At 38.3% G+C, this 21683-nt stretch overlaps 1 protein-coding gene across 3 annotated transcripts in view; it reads left to right on the forward strand.

The window, feature by feature from the left end:
* Positions 1-21683, forward strand: part of LOC111150508 (membrane bound transcription factor peptidase, site 2) — a 40103-nt gene that overhangs the window by 2930 nt on the left and 15490 nt on the right. The window contains exons 2-6 of one of the 3 annotated variants that reach the window (XM_022507995.1): positions 338-486; positions 3883-4117; positions 10523-10626; positions 13186-13313; positions 21460-21578. In XM_022507995.1, the coding sequence (XP_022363703.1) occupies positions 338-486; positions 3883-4117; positions 10523-10626; positions 13186-13313; positions 21460-21578 (735 nt within the window). Of the gene's footprint in view, positions 1-337; positions 487-3882; positions 4118-10522; positions 10627-13185; positions 13314-15688; positions 17118-21459; positions 21579-21683 lie in introns of those variants that run through there. The other 2 variants (XM_022507993.1, XM_022507996.1) reach the window with 2 other exon arrangements.

Genomic DNA, 21683 nt, shown 5'->3' on the forward strand with positions numbered 1-21683 from the left:
ATTATGTGGCTTTGGCTGTCTCAGTCGATAGTACATGTGACTTGATCTCAGGGGTCATGAGTTCGAGCCCCACACTGAGCATAGAGTTTACTTGAAAAGAAAAACAGGTTGTGGGCCACATTTAGCCCATGGGCCATAGTTTGCCAGACCCTGACCTCAACAGACCAGCTAGTCTGAGACCTTTAATATCCTGAAGAATAAACATAAAGCTTTTAATTTATAAGTATTTGGACAGTCAATATCTTGTTTTCCTATAGAAAAGATTTTTTTTAATTTTCTTAAACTTCATACATGTTCTTCAAAACTGAGTGATATGGAACTTTTCTTTCTCTCCTAGTCATCTGTGTATTTTAAACATTCCTATGAAGACTGGCTGGAAAACAACGGACTGAGCATCTCCCCTTTTCACATAAGATGGCAAACTGCTGTTTTCAATCGTGCCTTTTACAGTTGGGGACGGCGGAAAGCAAGGATGCTTTACCAGTGGTATTCTTCATTTTCTTTTTTTGGCTTAAATCAGTCATTATAGTCATGAGAAATGCTTGTTAAATTAACTATTTCCATTATTTTCCAATCTACTGAGTTTTAAAATGTCAGTAGTATAAAACTTTTCTGGTTTTATATGAACTTAGGAGATTACATCATTGTACTTTTACATACATCAAAAATCAAGGTTCTGTATCTTGATCTGGGTAGTAGATGCATGGGTACACATGTAAAAATTCTGTGAGCTGTGTATTTGAGACTTGGGTACTTTACTGTGTAAGTTATACACTACTAGAAATGTGAAAACAAAGAAGAGAAATGCAAAAAAGCACTTTCCATCAGGAAGCTAATTCTATAGAATTCTGTCCCCTGTCATCACACATAGAATCGAAGGTCCTGGGAGTCATAGGATATCCAAAACTCTGCAGGCTTTTTCCTGTACTTCTTTTGTGATCCCCCTCCAGGGGAATGATACTTAAAATATGTCACAACCAGTAAGGCATATACACACACCAACTAGGAAAATGGCCAGCCAGATTGTAGCAGCAGGGTTTTGAAATCCCCTGGCCATGCCAGGCATACCCCTTTATTTTAACAAATTTCTTCAATCAAGGAGCATATAGTGTTTATTGTTAAGAGGTTTATAAAGATCTCTTGGACACCTTAGAGACTGACACTTTTTTTTTTTTTAAAGATTTTATTTATTTATTTGACAGAGAGAGACCACAAGTAGACAGAGAGGCAGGCAGAGAGAGAGAGAGAGAGGGAAGCAGGCTCCCTGCTGAGCAGAGAGCCCGATGCGGGACTCGATCCCAGGACCCCGAGATCATGACCTGAGCCGAAGGCAGCGGCTTAACCCACTGAGCCACCCAGGCGCCCCGAGACTGACACGTTTTATAGTTGGCAGAGTTTCTAGTGTGGGCATAGGAGGCCTTTGTCTAAATTCCTTTTTACTAGAAATTTAGCTCCAACTGGAATAGAGCTAAATGTAAAAAAATCCTTAAAAAGCAAAAAAATGCAATAGCAGATCAAACAAGATAGAAAGAAGAAAATAATAAAGAGCAGAAATCAGTGCAATAAAAATTATACAGAAAGAAAATCAGCAAAGCCCAAGTGTTGGTTCTTTGAAAAGATTGATAAAACCAATAAACCCCTTCCATAATTATCAAGAAGAAAAGAAAACACAGGTAACTAAAAATCAGAATTGAATGGTTAGTATCAAAAAGATAAAAAGTAGCAGGCATTAGCTAGGATGCAGAGAAAAGGGAACCCTAGTGCACTGTTGTTGGTAATATAAATGGTGCAACCACTGTGGAAAACAATATGGAGGTTTGTCAAAAAAAATGATCTAAAATACCACCAAATGGTAGCTACACTTATAGTGAACACAGCGTAATGTATAAACTTGTTGAATCGCTGTGTTGTACACTGAAACTAATGTAACATTGTGTGCCAACTATACGTCAATTTAAAAAAAAATTTTTTTAAATACCATATGATCCAGTAATTCCACTACTGGATATTTACCAAAAGGAAACAAAAATACTAATTCAAAAAAGATAGATGCACCCCTGTGTTTATTGGAGCGTTATTTATAATAGCTGTGACTAGAAGTAGCACAGGTGTCCATCAATAGATGAATGGAAGGGTGCCTGAGTGTCCTAGTTAATTAAGTGTCCGACTCTTGGTTTCAGCTCAGGTCGTGATCTCAGGGTTGTGAGTTCGAGCCTTGTGTCAGGCTGTGCGCTGGGTGTGAAGCCTGCTTAAGACTCTGTCTCTCCTCCTTCTGTTTCTTTCCACCCCCTCACCTTTACCCCCCCCCAAAAATAAATAAAAAATAATAAAAGCTTTAAAAAAAAAGATGAATGGAGGGGCTACTCGGTAGCTTAGTCAGTTGATCATCCTACTCTTGGTTCCGGCCCAGGTCATGATCTCATTGATGGTGGGATCAAGCCCTATGTCAGGCTCTGTGCTTGACAGGGAGTCTGCTCAAGGCTTCTTTCCCTTTGCCTGTCCCCCCACTCACTCTCTCGTTCTCTCTCTCTCTCTCTCTCGAATAAATAAATAAAACTTTTTAAAGAAAGATGAATGGATAAAGAGGATGTGGTAAAAATACATAATGGAATATTAGCCATAAAAAAGAATGAGATCTTGCCATTTGCAACAACATGGGTGGACCTAGAGGGTATTATTCTAAGTTAGGGAAAGACAAATAGTGTATGATTCCACTTATATGTGGAATGCAAAAACAAAACAAAAGAACAGCCAAACAAAAACTAAGCAGACTCTTAAATACAGAGAACAAACTGTTAGTTGCCACACAGGAGGTAGGTAGGGGAATGGCTGAAATAAATAAAGAGGATTGAGAGGTGCAGATTGTCAGTTACAAAGTAAGTCACAGAGATGAAAAGCATAGGGAAGGGGCGCCTGGGTGGCTCAGTGGATTAAGCCTCTGCCTTCGGCTCAGGTCATGATCTCAGGGTCCTGGGATCGAGCCCCACATCGGGCTTTCTGCTCAGCAGGGAGCCTGCTTCCCCCTCTCTCTGCCTGCCTCTCTGCCTACTTGTGATTTCTCTCTGTCAAATAAATAAATAAAATCTTTTTAAAAAAAGCATAGGGAATATAGTCAATAATAATGTAATGATATAGAATGGTGACTACACTTAGCATGATGAGTATTGAATATTGTATAGAATCAATATGTTGTGTAACTGAAACTAATACAGTATTATGTTAATTGCACTTCACTTTAAAAAAATCAGAATTGAGAAAAAGGCACATTACTGCCTATTCCATAGACTTTTTAAAAAATGAAACTATTGTGAACAATTCTGTGCCTATAAATTTGATAATTTAGATGAAACAGGCGAGTTCCTTGAAAAACTTATAAAAAGTTAAAAAATGTAATAGATTATTCCCAATTATAGAAGGGTAATTTGTAATTATTAAAACAGTAGAAGGAAACTTGTTCAATTTCACCATGTTAATATTTAAGCTCATCACAAAATATAGCTAAAAAAATGCAAACAAAAGAATTGGTAGAGGAAAAAAGATACGAATGTCTACAATGTCAAAAGAGCTTTCATAATTATATGAGAACGAGATCAAAACAATTCTTTGTAAACGGGTGAAAGACATGAGAGGAAAGAAGCTTTTTATTGGGAAGAGTATTCAGCCTCTTCAGTTATGAGAGAATTATAAATTATTACAATTGCTTGGAGAGATCCATGCCTGTGCCTCAGTCACATACCTAAAATTCAGGTAAGAAAACAAGGCAGATGTAGTGAAATTTTTAGCCATTATTTTGAAGCTGTGAAATGTGGCTTGTCGATTAATTTGTTAACCCATGAATTATATGGAATTGTATGTTTATGTGATTTTGTTTCCTCCCAACAGGTTCAATTTTGGAATGGTGTTTGGTGTAATTGCCATGTTCAGCTCTTTTTTCCTCCTCGGGAAAACACTGATGCAGACTTTGGCGCAAATGATGGCTGACTCTCCCTCTTCTTCCTCTTCTTCCTCTTCCTCTTCTTCTTCCTCCTCTTCTTCTGCTTCTTCCTCTTCGTCATCTTCCTCTTCATCCTCTTCCTCCTCCTCCTCACTTCACAATGAGCAAGTGCTCCAAGTTGTGGTAAGTACCTTGTTTTTGCTTTTTAAGTTTATCGCAACACAAATATAAGGTATTTTTTCTAGCTAGCATAACTCCTCTCCATGTTATAAATATGGAAATAGATGAAAAGTCTCACGATTTCTCGAACTGCCTGCTTAAACAAAAATATTAATGGGAATCTAGCAAGGATTTGTTGGAATATGTGGTAGCAGTAGTAGTAGTGGTAGCAGTAGCGACGCAACAAATGCACCACCATCAAGACTGTCAGCAATTACACAGATACTTGATTTAATTCATGTTGTCTTCTTGAGTTCTTAAATGACTGTTTCTATCAAGAAATGAGCTGGTGTATTTAAGATCTCTATACTGAATAAATAAATTGCATTTTAGCCCTCTCCTCTTCATGGCTTTCAGACTCTAACCAGTAATATCCTTTTATTTAAAGATAAAAGACCTTGAATGGTCACTGTGATTTCCTGATGGGAAGAATATGCCGAATATTACTCTTTTGACTATAAGCTATTTATAATAATTCTCACTTGATAGCACACATATAAATCTGTATACCTTACTGATGCATGTCTCCGGAGTGTGGAAGGGTGCTTTACCACTGAGTAACTTTTATTTCAGATTTTTTTACATATATGTTTTTATTTCCAGGAGTCATGGGTGTTATGTTCTTTATCATGCTTTTATTAATGGAATAAATGATTTAAGAGCTAGTTACCAATTTTTTTAACTCTTCTTTTTGTGGTTTCTACTAGGCTGGGCCACTATGGGTAGATTTAGAAGTCATTTGTAGAGAATGATAATGAATCTCACCTACGGTCATAGCTCTTTTTTAGAGGTTCAAAGGATTTGCTAGGTGAGGCCTCAGAAGAGATGATTTATTTCTTCAACATTTACTGAATGTAGTCTGCCTAGTGGCCCTATGCTGAGTCCTGCTTACATGGGGAACAAAATCCAATCCTAGCACTCATGGAGCTGTTAGTCTAGAGGGACAGCTGCTGTGATTGTGCTACAGTTCACAGAGTACCAGGTACTATGGTACAGAGAAAATGCATGCTGAGATGTCCCTGGCACTGGGAAGAGAGGAGAGGAGACCTTCAAGGGAAGGATGAGAAAAGTCCCCATAGCCTCTAAGGAAAGATGGCAGTTGAGATCCCGGTAACAGAGAGAAACATATTTGCCTATTTAAGATCTCTATACCATATAAATAAATTGCATTTTAACCCTATGTAAAGTGTTCCCCATTAGGGAGGGGGGAATAGTAGAATAATAATAAAACCTAGGTAATATACAGTGCTTCCTGTGTGAGGTTTTTGTGCCCATTTTATTCTTTTTTTTTTTTTTCATTTTATTTTATTCTTATAACAATCTAGAGATAAGTATCTGATCACAGATGAGAAAACCAAGGAAGACAGATGTTAAGCCACTTACTTGCCTGTAGTCACAGCTTGTAAATGGTGGACCCACCACTGACCTCAGAGCCATTATGCTCTACTCCCTAAAGAAAGACCAGTAATTCTTCAAGGAACTAGAAAGTAACTTTCACCTATGTCTAGGTGGTATATGGTGTATGGCATATGGTGTAGAAGATAAGATGGGAAATACAGATAGGGTCTGGGTTATGAAAGACCATTCTACGAAGTTTTTATTTTGGGGGGCATCTGGCTGGCTCAGTGAGGCTGGAGTCATCCTAAACTCTCAGGCTACACAATTGGTTGTTGTGCGCTAAAGAAGAGGATAGTAGAAAAAGAAGCAGGTTGAGAGGAAATGTGATCATTCACCTGTCTGCCCGTTAGGATTAGAATAACAAAGTGTTGTTATTATTTCTTCTTTCTGCTTCTCAGTTTATTCATAGAGTTCACAAAAATACTGTGTTACGAGAGTCATGCTGCGGAACCATGAAAAAGTCAGCTGTCCTCTGTAGTCCACTGTGCATATTTATGTATACATTTAAGAATGTTAGGTCTCCTGGTTTTGGTTAGAGTTCTTGTAGCTCAGAGAATGTACTTTCTGTTTACATTATAATTCCCTACAGCCTCATTCAGTATTAATTCCCAAAAACCTGGCACTGTGTGTCATTGAGAGATCAGAATTTTGGTACATCTAATACCCTGTGTGATCATGGCCATGACAGATGGGCATTCACATACTGTTGCCAGCAAATAAGACCTACCATTTGTTAGTATAGTCACACACTCAAATCCTTACCTTATCTCATCATTACATCCATAAAATAATAAAGCAAAAGGGGTGCCTGGGTGGCTCAGTTGGTTAAGCATCCAACTCTTGATTTCGACTCAGGTCATGATCTCAAGGTTATGAGATCAAGCCCTGTGTCAGGCAGTGCTCTCAGCATGGAGTCTGCTTGTGATTTCTCTCTCCCTCTTCCTCTGTCCCTCCCCCTGCTCGTGGTCTCTCTCTCTCATGCACACACTCTGAAATAAATAAAATCATTTAAAAACAATAATAAAGCAAAGGAACCAATGTCCTATTGAATCAAGCCTACTAATGTATTTGAAATGAAGGTAAAATAAGATAGATACTTTTTGATATAGAGAGAATGTATAAGAATTAATCTTGGGGTGCCTGGGTGGCTCAGTGGGTTAAGCTTCTGCCTTCAGCTCAGATCATGATCTCAGGGTCCTAGGATCGAGCCCCGCATCAGGCTCCCTGATCAGCGGGGAGCCCGTTTCCTCCTCTCTCTCTGCCTGCCTCTCTGCCTACTTGTGATCTCTGTCTGTCAAATAAATAAATAAATAAATAAATCTTTTTTAAAAATTAATCTTAAGTACGTAAATTTGGAAGAGAAGTCAGAGAAAAGGAAACTAGTGATCTGAACAGGCAGAAGACCCCTGACAACATGGAAACGGAGCAGGTATGAGGAAGAGCATACCCTGATATTCTTAGAAAGAGTTGCTTAGTAGGGGCTGAGTAAAGAGAGCTTCAGATAATGAGCATCATAAAAATATTCACATTTTTTGACCATTTATTTCCACATCTAGGACTCTAGTTTTAAGGAAACACTTCCAAATATGCAAAAAAAAGTATTCTTCAAAATTTTACCTTAACATTATTTATTATTATGAAGAATTAGATACAACCACAGTGTATAATTGAGGAATGCTTAAGTTATCGGATTGTCATACAGTGAAATATTACACATACATTAAAAATGAAGGTTATGAAAACTAGTTTCATAACTAGGGAAAGACACTTGCAATTAATGAATTTAGAAAGTGATCCAAGCGGTGTGCCTGGGTGGCTCAGTGGGTTAACCCTCTGCCTTCCGCTCGGGTCATGATCTCAGGGTCCTGGGATCGAGCCCCATATCAGGCTCTCTGCTCAGAAGGGAGCCTGCTTTCCCCTCTCTCTCTGCCTGCCTCTCTGCCTGCTTGTGATCTCTGTCAAATAAATAAATCTTTAAAAAAAAAAAAGAAAGAAAGTGATCCAAGCAACATGGTTTGAATCTCCTCTTCAGTCACTAAAGGAGACTTAAAAGTAAAACTCCTCTGTGCACAAAAATAAATTTCAATTATATTAAAATTGAAACACAAAATCATAAGAAATCAAAAGATAAAAAACGGGCTTCTGCTATATGAACACAGAATTAGGATGTCATAAGCATAACACTAATGGCACAAACCATGAATATTGATAGATTTGATGACATAAAAATTTTTATATATCAAAAAACTAAAAGTAAAATTAAAATCAGAAGAACTTAGGGATGCATCTGTGATATGTATTACAGAGGACTGATCATTGATACTCGAAGTGATCTTCCACAGCAATAAGAACAAAAGAATAGGAGAAAAAAATAGTAAGTCATGAGTAGACTGCTCACAAAAGACCTGTCAATGGTCAGAAGCAGGGGGAAAACTGAGCTTTAATAATCATCAAAGAAATATAAATCAAACAATGAGATACTTTTTATATCCCTCAAATTGCAGATTTGAAAGACTTGAATAATACAAGTTTGCCCAAGGTTATGGAAGGGTCTGCTTCTGGAGAACAGTTTGATATGTATCAAAGTCCTTTAAATTTTGTGTAATGACAGCATTTATTACCCACATAATATTAAACATGGGGCAAGGATTTTTTTTTTTAGATTTTTATTTATTTGACAGAGAGAGATCACAAGTAGGCAGAGAGGCAGGCAGAGAGACAGCGTGAGGGTGGGGAAGCAGGCTCCCTGCTGAGAGAGAGCACGATGTGGGGCTTGATCCCAGGACCCTGGGATCATGACCTGAGCCAAAGGCAGAGCCTTAACCCACTGAGCCACCCAGGCGCCCCAAGGATTCTTATATAATCCTCAGAATTACCCTTTATGTAAGTGTGGTTATTTCCATTTTAATAGTGAGGAAATTGCAGTGTTGGGGGTAATAATCCAAACTTCCTTAAGGTCACTTTAGTTAGTTAGAGATGGATCCAGAATGTCAAACCCAAGTGACATGTCTCCAGAACCTGAACCAACCATGCTTGTCTAAGAATTTATTCACCCAGAATATTTGAATATATGTGCCCAAATATGTTCATCACAATATTTATAAGAGGAGAAACTTTTTTAAATGATTAAATGCCTAACAGTCTATTTTATAGAATGCAATACAGCTATTGAAAATCACGTTGAACCAGAAAACACTCATGGAAAAATGTTGATGATATCATTAAGTGAAAGGGCAGGTTTCAAAACCAGAGGTGTAGTAAAAGGATAATTTTTAAAAATGCATATATATATATATATATATATATATATATATACATAAATTTATATATATATATGAAAAGACTAGAAGGACATAAATTAAAACATTGAGAATGGTTTTTTTGTGTTTTGGGAGCAGCATTATAGGCTTCTGTTTTTCTTCGAATTTTCCTGTTTTCCTGCTTTAAACACATTTTATAATTAAAGTAATAATAAGACAGAGGAGGAATTTCCTCTAGAAGGATATTTTTAGGGTCCAGCTCCTGGACTATGAGAAACAGATGCTCAGTGTGTGAATAATATTAAATGCGTGGTATGTCCCACTTAACCTAATACCTGGAATTTTTCCTTAACAGATGACATAACTTGGGAGTGGTTACTTACCTGACAAGATGATTCTTGGGTATCTAAAAAACTATACCATACAACACTTACAACAGCAAACTTGCTTTGTGTATTCAGTGATATGTACATGCACATCTTGGGAGCATGTGCTTGCAGGACAAGTTCTGCTGCTTCGTAAGTCCTTGGTATGTCTGTACATTCCAAAGGACTTCCTTCCTGCATTGAATGTTAATATAATAATTTTATGTATCATTTTGATATATTTTTCTGACCAATGTACTAGACAAATTGTTGGCATCAAAGAAATGGAGGGCAGGGTGCTCCCACTCCCACACCGGTGAGGCACTTGATTACACTACCCTGATTACCAGTACTCATGTAATTTGAGAATACTAAAATGAAAACTCATTGATGGGAGGCAGGAATATCCTATATTACTCACTTAAGTACTTGGAACCTTGCAATAAAAATTCAGAGAAAGGACTAGGAATTGTAACAAGAATTTCCAAATCAGGGGGTAGGAGAAGAGTAAATGAAACAAGATGGGATTGGGAGGGAGACAAACCATAAGTGACTCTTAATCTCACAAAACAAACTGAGGGTTGATGGGGGGAGGGGGGTTGGGAGAGGGGGTTGGGGTTATGGACATTGGGGAGGGTATGTGCTATGGTGAATGCTGTGAAGTGTGTAAACCTGGCGATTCACAGACCTGTACCCCTGGGGATAAAAATATATGTTTATAAAAAATAAAATAATAAAAAAATAATTTAAAAAAATAATTTAAAAAAAAATTTCCAAATCAGGCTTCTAGCTCCTGAGGGTAGAACAGTTGCTGACTCTGTCGCTGTCACTCCGCATTCCCTGGCACTTTGCCTGGCTTCCTAATTCTTTCCCATGGTGAAGACTACAGGACATGAAAGTTTTGACTTTTTAACCTGGTGTTCACTGTTATCTTTAGATTGGTGTTGTGCTTAATTCAAAAACTGCCTAGTTCAAAAAAACTGATGTTTTTACTTTTATTATGATAGAAGTAGAGAAGTAACCACTGATAGTCATATTACTTACTTTTTAAAAAAAAATTACTCTTTATTTGAGAAAGAGAGCACAAGCCAGGGTGGGGGTTGCGGGGGAATCTCCAGCAGATTCGGTGCTGAGCACTGAGCTTGAAGTGGGGCTCGAGGTGGGACTTGATCTCATGACCCTGAGATCATGACCTGAGCTGAAACCAAGAGTCAGATGTTTAACCAACTGGCACCCCTACTTTTAGTTTACAGAACCTTCAGCCTGGAAGTTTAAGCTTTAACACAGAGTGAACATCATGGTTTCTTTGTGCCCACATGTGTATTTATCATTGTGTCTGTGAACAGGTTCCCGGTATAAATTTACCTGTCAACCAACTGACCTATTTCTTCGCTGCAGTTCTCATTAGTGGTGTTGTACATGAAATTGGACATGGGATAGCCGCTATTAGGTAATGATATTTTTCTTTCTACTACATGTAATAACTTTTTACTTAGGAGGGTTTATTACAAAAATCTACATTTGATAGTTTTTTTTTCTTTCTGTGAATATTGCCCAGTGCAGATCCACATTATTTTGAGGTACCTACTCTTTTATAAAGATTAATATATTGATGAATACTCAGTTAACTATGCACATCTATAATCTAGGTCTTTCTATCCTTTGCCAGCCTTCTTATATCTTCATGGTGCTTCAAGATTTCATCAAACCCTGAAACCCAATTTTTTTTTCATTTTTATTTATTTTTTAAATTTCTTTTCAGTGTTTCAGAATTCATTGTTTATTGCACCACACCCAGTGCTCCATGCCATACGTCCCCTCCACAATACCCACCACCAGGCTCACCCAACCTCTCACCCTCCTCCCCTCCAAAACACTCAGTTAGTTCCTCAGAGTCCACAGTCTTTCATGGTTTGTCTCCCTCTCCCAATTTCCCCCAACTTCCTTCTCTCCATCTCCCCATGTCCTCCGTGTTATTCCTTATGCTCCACAAATAAGCGAAACCATATGATAATTGACTCTCTCTGCTTGACTTATTTCACTCAGCATAATCTCTTCCAGTCCCGTCCATGTTGATACAAAAGTTGGGTATTCATCCTTTCTGATGGAGGCATAATACTCCATAGTGTATATGGACCACATCTTTATCCATTCATCCATTGAAAGGCATCTTAGTTCTTTCCATAGTTTGGCAACTATGGCCATTGCTGCTATGAACACTGGGGTACAGATGGCCCTTCTTTTCACTACATCTGTATCTTTGGGGTAAATACCCAGCAGTGCAATTGCAGGGTCATAGGGTAGCTCTATTTTTAATTTCCTAAGGAATCTCCACACTATTTTCCAAAGTGGCTGCACCAACTTGCATTCCTACCCGCCGTGAAGAGGATTCCCCTTTCTCCACATCCTCTCCAACACATGTTGTTTACTGTATTGTTAATTTTGGCCATTCTAACTAGTGTAAGGTGGTATCTCACTGTGTTTTTGATTTGAATCTCCCTGATGGCTAGTGATGATGAACATTTTTTCATGTGTCTGATAGCCGTTTGTATGCCTTCACTGGAGAAGTGTCTGTTCATGTTAGACAAAGGGTTGATATCCAAGATCTATAAAGAACTCCTCAAACTGAAACCTAATCTTTGTATTTATCATTAGGTTAGGATGGTAACTGCTAAACTTGAGCCCACCTGCCTGCCTTCTTAGTACTTTGTTTGACTTACTGGCTGAGATGCTTTCCTGCTTCTACTCACAGCCTCTGCTGGCCAAAGCAAGAACACTGAAAGCTCTGGGATTGTTAACAAATATAATAGCCTGTCTAGAAACCCAAGTAGAAGATAAGAGAGGATGAGACCTGGAACTTGCTCAAGTATCATACCATGTTCTTGTCTTCACTATGCAAATATATCATTGTAATTATACCTGAGCATTTTAAAGGCTCCTAAACTTAGAAAGTTGTGATAGGGAAACACAGTGCCCCCTTCACTCCCTCTGATAATTACTGCCATGATGAACACACATACTGATGGGAATGTGTTTTATCCCCTGGGTGTGTGCACCAGATAAAAGATTTTATAGAAGAAGATGTAATTTCTTCTTACTACTTTCCCATTGCTTATGAACACGAGTCTGTTGGCTGCCAATAAACTTTCATCTTGACAGAGCATATACTGTTACACAAGTGTGACATACAGTGGTTTAAGTAGGAGGCTACTTTTTTTTTTATCTCTCTCCTTTGCTTCCATATTTTTAGCATTGCAGCTTTTAGGGTTTTGCATAAAATCATTGTTATTAACACTTTAATACTTCAATGTATGTTTGTGAAACAGTGAGAGTAATCTGATAAAATCCAACTGACAAGTGAAAGTCAATCAGTACTAAGTGACAGCACAATGTATTTGGGGAATTTTTTTTTTTAGCGTAGCTGTTTGGACTTATGAGTCTATTAGAAGTAATTCCATTTTTAGAGAATGAATTGATAAAAAATAGTCCTCTTAAGAACAATCTGAGCATTATGCATTATGAATTAACATTATGAATTAACAATAATTCAGGAATACACTTAGATAAACCTACACTTTTATTAATAATAGCTAAAACAAATATACTTTACTTGAATTATATTTTTTGTGTCCTCTGAAAATAATTCAGAGTAAACCATAAAAATGTTTTTCATTTAGTTTCTCACAGAAATATTAACCATTTCTTTATATACGTGACTAATTTCAAGTTATTTGCTCAGCCTATTGGTTTCAAAAAGTTTTAAAGTTTTAAGCCTATTTCAGAATGCCCTTGTTTTACATAATGCAGTTTCATAGATAACCAAACCCATACACTATTGTAAAATTATAAGATAAATATACATCATATATGAGTTTATTTTTCTCAATTGTCCAGAGAGACTTGTTAAGCAAGAATTTAAATCACAGTGGCAAGTTTTAAGATTAAATACATTATTAATTTGAAAACTGCAATACTAGTAGTAAATTCCTTTTTCTTTATGATTTCTTAGGGAACAAGTTCGATTTAATGGCTTTGGGATTTTTCTCTTCGTTATTTATCCTGGAGCATTTGTTGATCTGTTCACTACTCATTTGCAACTTATATCACCAGTCCAGCAACTAAGGATATTCTGTGCAGGTAACAGACTTAACTTTCTTTATTCATATGTGTATCATTATAGAAAGTATTCACATCACAAATGAAAACATCTCACCTTTTGGTTGATAAATTCAGTTTATAAGATTCTTTTTTTTTTTTAATAATTTTTTTAAAATTTATTTATTTGATAGACAGAGATCACAAGCAGGCAGAGAGGCAGGCAGAGAGAGAGGAGGAAGCAGGCTCCTTGCCGAGCAGAGAGCCCGATGCAGGGCTCGATCCCAGGACCCTGAGATCATGACCTGAGCCGAAGGCAGCGGCTTAACCCACTGAGCCACCCAGGCGCCCCAGTTTATAAGATTCTTAATTAAAAGTAACAAAACAAGGGGCTCCAGGCTGACTCAGTCTGAGAAGCATGTGACTCTTGAGCTCAGGGTTGTGAGTTCGAGCCCCCTGTTGGGTACAGAGATTACTTAAATTTTATTTTTCTTAAGTAATAAAGCAAAATAATTTACATTCCAGTATCTTCAGAAACAACAATTTTTAAAAGGTTGAAAGTAAAATGAACAGGACATACCATACAAATGTGAACAGGAACTATATCTACATTAAGTTAGTTAGACATAGGGGGTGACTTAATAATCAAAAGGTGTGTAATCCACAGTGAAAATGTAATCATTGTGAACTCACTGCATCAAGTAACAAACCAGCAAAACAAAAATGAAAAAGGTGCAAGTGCAAGGAAAAAACAAAAATGTAATAAAGGAAGCTCATCTCATCTCTCAGTACATGGCAGAAAAGTATGAAAAGTCAGATCATCAAAACTCAAATTAGTAAAGTAAAATTCAATAAATATATCAAACTATATATCAACAGTTTCTTTTCAAGTGACCATGAAACATGAAAATTGGCAAATTTAATTCAAAACATAATTGCAGTATATTTAAAAATGATAATGACATAAGTTGTAAAGGTTTGCTGAAAGGAAAATTCACTGCCTTATGCAGTTATGAAATAAGAAATGAAAATAAGTCAGTTAAGCATTCAGCTGAAGAAGTAAGAAAAGAACTATAAAATAGTTAAGAAGCAATGTAATTAATAAGGATGTAGGTAGAAAATTATAAATTAGGAAAAAAAGAACTTAAGTCTAAGAGGCTTTTTGAAGAAAAAAAGGAGTAAACATGGTAAAAAGCAGTATAGACAGAATTTGCAGCCAGATTGGGGAATGATAACTGATACAGAAAAAATTAAAACAATTAGAAAATTGTTCTTTGTTCATCTCTGCAAAAAATTTTCTAAAACTTGGATAGTTATTTAAAAGTATAAATGGTGTAAACTCCAGAGAAGATAGAAAAAAAATCTAAATAGGCTAATTAATTACAACGGGAGAAGTTAAGAAAGTTGATGAAGAATAATTCTTTCCAGTCTTCAAGGAAAGTTGGCTTTTTGTTTAATTCCAATTCAGTATAAATTTTCCGTATCGCATGGAGAAGGAAATTTTTTTTTTTAAAAATTAGGCTAATAGAACACTGATACATCCTGTAAAGTACCAAAAACTACATAGGGTGTCTCTAAACAACACAAGTATGGTTCAACAATAGGAAATCTATTTGAAACTGTTAAGCTTTATTTACCATTAGGGGAAAAAAAATCCTCATCTCAGCAGATATCGGACTCGGTATTTAACAAAATTTACCATCCATTAATGGCTTAAAAAAAAAAAATTCCTTAGTAGAAATAAAAATAGCCGGATACTTCCTAATGACATAACACTAACACGTATTCCTATTAAAGGACAAGACAAGCAGTCCCATTATCGATTATCACTGATACTATGAAATGGGTCCCTAAATGTGGGTCAGTACAGTAAGAGCGAAGAAGCAAAAATAATGTAAGCCTTCTTTTCAGGTACTATTACATACTTTGGTGGGGGAAGGAAAAGGGAAAATCAACAGAAAAGAGAAAAATTCAGTGAAGAACCTGGTTACAGAATTAATAGTCAAAAAACAATAGCGAGGCGTTCGGAGTGGGGAGGGGAGGGTGACGTGTTCATGAGGACTGGAGCGTCCACGAGCGCGTGAGTGTGAACGTAAGCACGCGCTTGTTGAGGTAGTGGGAAGCGCATGCGCCTGGCGCTCCCAGAAGCACTCGCGTCTTCCTAGTCCTCAGCGGCTTCAGCGGAGTCCGCCGCGCTTCTTCCAGTCCTTCCGCGTCTTTCGAATCTTCAGCGGCTTCAGCAGAGTCCGCCGTGCGTCTTCCACTCTTTCCGCGTCTTCCGAATCTTCAGCGGCTGCAGGGGAGTTCCCCGCGCATCTTCCACTCCTGCCGCGTCTTCCGAGACTTCAGCGTCTTCGCGCTCAACCGCCCATATCTTGTCTGGCGCTTGCGCTTTCCTCTGGAGTGCTCGCTTTTCTGTCAGCCTTTAACACAGCCTTCCAGCCGCCCGCTCGCTGCCCCGGAACCAGAGCCTTCATGGAGCTCCCAGCCGTGGCTTCAAACGACACTCTCTACATCTCCACGGAAAGTTCAGAGTTACTTACAGATATTGTGGAGCTGCACCAGATCCATGTGGAGAGCGCCCCAGTAGAGACTGTCCCTGTGGCGTCCATCCCCATGGAGACCATCCCTGTGGAGACCATACCCGTGCTGGAGACCATTCCTTTCGAGACCATCCCTGTGGAGGCTATGGCGATGGAAACCATCGCAGAGTACGAGATTATCAGCGGCAATTGGGTCCACGGTGGCCACCACCATCCACCTCTGATCGCGCTGCAGCCACTCTTTACCAACACCCCGAACCAAGGGGACCACGACCAGGATATAATCATGGTGCAGACACAGGAGGAAGTGGTGGGCTACTACGAGTCAGACAACCTGCAGGCCCACAGCAGTTTCGAGGACCAGATGGTCCTTCCGGTTGATGAAGATGAATGCTTCCAGCAGACCCTGGCTTCCTTGTCTGCCTCCGCATCATCATCAACCCACACCCGCAGCAAGAAGCGCAGCAGCCAAAGCAAGAAGGCCAGCGGTAAGAAAAATTACACGACCAGTGAGCCGCGGGCGGGAAGTAGCAACTCCGAGATGGGCGCCAAGAAATGGGAGCAGAAGCAGGTGCAGATCAAAACTCTGGAGGGTGAGTTCTCTGTCACCATGTGGTCCCCGAGCGAGAAAAAAGACGATGAGACAGGACAGACAGAGAACTCAGCTCCTGATTATTCAGAGTACATGACCGGGAAGAAGCTTCCTCCCGAAGGATTACCTGGTATTGATCTCTCAGATCCTAAACAACTGGCAGAATTTACTAGAATGAAGCCAAGAAAACCCAAAGAAGATGCGCCAAGAACCATCGCTTGCCCTCATAAAGGCTGTGTGAAGATGTTCAAGGATAACTCTGCTATGCGGAAACATCTGCACACTCACGGTCCTCGAGTCCACGTATGTGCAGAATGTGGCAAAGCTTTTGTTGAGAGCTCAAAACTAAAACGACATCAACTGGTGCATACTGGAGAGAAGCCCTTCCAGTGCACATTTGAAGGCTGTGGAAAACGCTTTTCCCTGGATTTCAATTTGCGTACACATGTGCGAATCCATACCGGAGACAGGCCCTACGTGTGTCCCTTTGATGGCTGTAGTAAGAAGTTCGCTCAGTCAACTAACCTGAAATCTCATATCTTAACACATGCGAGGAATAAAAACAGCCAGTAAAAAGAGAAGACCCTTTTCAAACTTGGGAGGTGTCTTCTAGGAGTGTGATTGCAAATAAATATGCCTCTCTTGTGTATTGCTTCTAGGAAATAATTTTTTTAATGATTCCTACACATCTGAGGGTCATGTTTTGGTAGACTAGTAAAAGTGAAAGTAAAATTTTAAAAAAGTATTCCTTTATATAAGATACATGGTTAAGATGTTATATCTTGTTCTGTAATGCTATTTGAAATACATGGTGTTTTTGTAAAGTTTGGTCCCAATAGGAGGACAATTTGTGAATGTCATATCAAAAGACAGTTCTCTACACAGCTGTTCTAAAAATGGAACTTCTTTTCAGGGTTTTTTAAAATATGAAGCTCATGTATTGCTTGCAAGTTTTTAAAATTCTGTAGTTTCCAAATGTTCATATTTATACTTTTAGGAATATGTTTGGTAATTCTTTGTATGTTTTTTTCTGAAGATTGATAATGTTTTGCATGCAAAACAATGAACAATTACATATATAGTTTCCTGTTTAAAAAAAACATAGGTTTTGTTTGCTATCTTAATTTTGGTTGTAATCTTTGATGTTAACACAAAGCTAACTTTTAGCTGCACTGTTTTCCTTGGTCTTGAATTAGATGTGACTTAACAGTATTAGTCAATTTAAATCTATTTTAGTCATTTTATTTCCCCAAAATACTGCTGGGTGCTGCTGTTTAGTATAATTTCTTTGCATGTTCAATTAGAGAGTGGTGCGCAGTTGTAGAATATATTGTATATATATATTGACTTTTTAACACTTGATGTGTATATCTTGTGTAATAGAAAAAAACAAAAATAAAATACTTCTTCTGAAGAAGGAAAAAAAAAGTGCCTATATAAATACCATAGCTAGAAAACAGAGAAAATGGGGAGGGTGCTACTGGTATCGGGTGGGTAGAGGTTAGGGCTGTTGCTAAACATCCTACAGTGCACAAGATAGTTCCCCACATCGTAGAATGATGTGGCCTAAAATGCCACTGGTGTCACTGTCAAAAAACTCTGCTCTAGAAAAAGTAAAAGTTATAACAAAGCTTCCTTTGGTATACTTACAAACAAATCATTAATGGACAAGAGGTTGTTTAAATAAGGGAAATGTGTATGTTCTACCACCCTTATTGCCACTTAGCCATCATGGGCAAATCTGGAGTCTAGCGGGGTGATGTTATACCAGCTGCATCCCTGACAAGAGAAAAGAAACTGCCCAGAGATTCAGGAAAGCAGTGCTGCTCTGTGCCCCCCCCCCCATTTGGATGGGAAGATGTTAAGGTCTATGCTATGGTTGTGTGGTGGAATTATCCTGATAAGGGAGAAATAGTGAGAGTGTAACTCTCATGACAGTCTGCCCGTGGACTGTCATCCTGAGGAGTTGGGGGAAAGCTGGATTTAACACGTGTTAACAGTGGCAAATTAATCAGTGTTGGGGATGGATTATTTTGTGAAATTGTACTGGGACTAGCAATTTGAGGGGGGAGAGTATAACTGTATGCCTAAATTAGTTTCACTAGAGTAGATTCCAGTGGGCAAAAAAAAAGTTTTTTTTTAATTTTGTTTTTTAAACGAAGCTATGAAAGCAGTATAAGAAAACACCAGGTGAGTATCCTTATAATCTTGAACTGGGAAAGGCTTAACACAAAGGAGCAATTTGACCACACCAAAATGTAAAATGTCTGCATAGGCAAAACTATAAACCAAGCCAAAAAACAAACTGGAAGAAAAATTGTAATACCTCTTACAAAGGATCAAATTCAGGGGCGCTGGGTGGCTTGGCTGGATAAGGATCTGCCTTACTCTCTCACTATCTCTGTCTCTCTCAAATAAAGTCTTAAAAAGGACCAAATTCTTCAATATATACACTCAGGAATAATATATACAAATTAGTAAAAAAATGTATATATAAACAGGTGAGGGATAGAAATAGTTCTCAACAGAAATACAAATAGTCCTTTAATAAACATGGAAAATGTATAAGCTTAAACAAATCACAACAGATTTTACTTCTAACATAGCAGATGACAAAATCTAACATCATAGCATCCAGTGTTACAGGGTAAGGAAACCTATGCCAATTATGAGAACATTAATGCAGACTCATTGGAGATCAATTGTTTTTTAAGATTTTATTTATTGGGGCGCCTGGGTGGCTCAGTGGGTTAAAGCCTCTGCCTTCGGCTCAGGTCACGATCCCAGGGTCCTGGGATCGAGCCCCACATCGGGCTCTCTGCTCAGCAGGGAGCCTGCTTCCCTCTCCCTCTCTGCCTGTCTCTGCCTACTTGTGATCTCTGTCTGTCAAACAAATAAAATCTTTAAAAAAAAAGATTAAGAGAGAGAGAGAGCACAAGCAGGGAGGAGAGGAAGAAGCAAGCTCTCCACTGACCAGGGAGCCCATTGTGGGGCTTGTTCCCAGGACTCTGGGATCAGGACCTGAGCTGAAGGTGCTCAACTGACTGAGCCACCCAGGCAGCCCTGGAGGTCAATTTCAGTGCACATTTTTTGACCCAGCAATTCCATTTCTGTGTAACTTTCCAAACCCCACAGATGCATACTTAGATACATAACAATATGAACAAAGCTATTTGTTGCAGCATTGTATAAAAATGTTAAAACAACCTAAGTGATCTTTAGTAGGGAACCTTATAAATAAGTCAGTATGTTTTTTTTTTAACATGGATTACTCTGTAATGGATATAAGAACTGGGCATTCTGATAAATTAGTAAAATAATGGATATAAGAAAATAAAGTAGTGGATTTAAGAAATGGGCTAGATATGAATATGCAGCTGAGGGGAAAGTCCAAAGTACATACATGGAAAAGCAAAACATAGTTTCCAATAAATAGTTTGATACCATTGATGAATTTAAAAGATTTCTCTCTGTATAGAACAGAAAAGATTGTTTACCCATTGTGTCCTGGACTAGAATTACTCTGGATATTTCTGGAATTAAGCAACTTATAACACTCAAAAAAAAAAGTGGAAGAACATCTTAACAGTGTGAATAAGGTACATGAAACATGTCTTAGCCAGTGTTTGACTACTACAATAGCTAAAAATAACAATGGCTTGAACTCTCATAAAACTTACCAAATGTAGGTAGTTCAGCACTGATATGTTAATTCTGTTATTTGGAGGACTCGGGCCCTTTCTATCTTGTTAGCTCTACTATTCCCAACACGCAGCTTCTACGTCATGGACTCAGGTTTATCTCCATCATAGCTCCAATGTAGCTATAGTGCTGTCCCCATCACCTCCACTTATATCCTGTTAGCCAAAGTGGTATATGGCCATACTCAGCTTTCTGTGAGTATAGGAAATGACTTGAGGTTACATCTCTGTCATTATAAAACATTGATTCTCAACCGCTGGTGCTGTTTCCCTCCTGGAGATGTTTGGAATGTGTGGGGCATAGGGTGCATTCTTTGGTTGCCTCAGTGAGGAGAGACTAGTAATGGCATTTAGTGGATGGGAGCCAAAAATGCTAAATATCCTGTAATGCAAGGGACAGACTTGTACAAAGAATTGCGAGGTTCAGAGTGCTGGTAGAGCTCCCACCCTGCCGCATGAGAAATACTGTAGAAGAAGGAAAGGCTAGGTATGGAAGAGAAGGATATCTAGTGGATATGGTAGTGATTGTTTAAGCCCTATCTCTGGAGGGAAGAATGAGGAGCTCTCATATGTAGCATTTGCTGGTTTCTGTGGTATAATTACTCCTGCCTTGGCCAATTTCAAGGTGCCAGCCCAAAGTCCCTGAAGGAGGAATTAGGAAGAGATGTACACAGTCAGCTGTGGCAGCTGGTAGGACCAGCCTCCAGCATGCCACTGAGTTCACCTTAATCTTCTCTGTATTTAAAAAAAAAAAAAAAAAAGGAAAGAAAAAATCTCTGTATATACGGTACATATGGTTATAGTCTGTGACATGGTGTAAGTTACTGTGTTTGGTCCATCAATAGTATTCTCCATAACAAATTAATTCTTAAAACACTCCCTTTTTCCAAGTATCATTTGGATTTCCATAAACCAGCTCAGCAAGAATGTTTTTTAATTTCATCTTTCATTTGAATAGCTTTGAAATTTTTTTCAAAGATCACAAGTATGCTTTAGTTAATAATGTACACATTTTCTGAAAAGAGGATGAAGCAAGTAGAAGATAATAATTCACTTTATATTTTTACATATATCTATATATTAGAATATATAGATTCTACTAATGTTAAATCATATTAGTATATGGTCTTCCCAGTGTGGTATTAACATGCTCATTTTACATTTCAGTATCTGAAATGGAAGAGGCCTCTAACTGAACATCTTTCCTTGGTACTAAAGTAGATCCATCTGCTTCACAGCTGCTTCTGATTACTTCACTAATTATTCAGAATGCCCAGGTGTTATGAAGTCGCACACCTAGATCATTCCAGTCCCCGGTCGAGCTTATCCTTTTTTTTTTCCTCTCTTTTCAGGTATCTGGCATAATTTCGTCCTTGCACTCCTTGGTATTTTAGCTCTTGTGCTCCTCCCTGTAATTCTCTTGCCATTTTACTACACTGGAGTCGGGGTGCTTATCACGGAAGTTGCTGAGGTAAATAATGAGGATTTTGTGGGGTGTTCATTTACCAGACTTCGTGGTATAACACTTAGCATTTTATATTAGGAACATATATTCAAGTTTTCATATGCAGAATGT

This window comes from Enhydra lutris, unplaced genomic scaffold (genome assembly GCF_002288905.1).
Source record: "Enhydra lutris kenyoni isolate GAN:26980312 unplaced genomic scaffold, ASM228890v2 scaffoldscaffold23, whole genome shotgun sequence".
NCBI classification, from domain to species: Eukaryota; Metazoa; Chordata; class Mammalia; order Carnivora; family Mustelidae; genus Enhydra; species Enhydra lutris.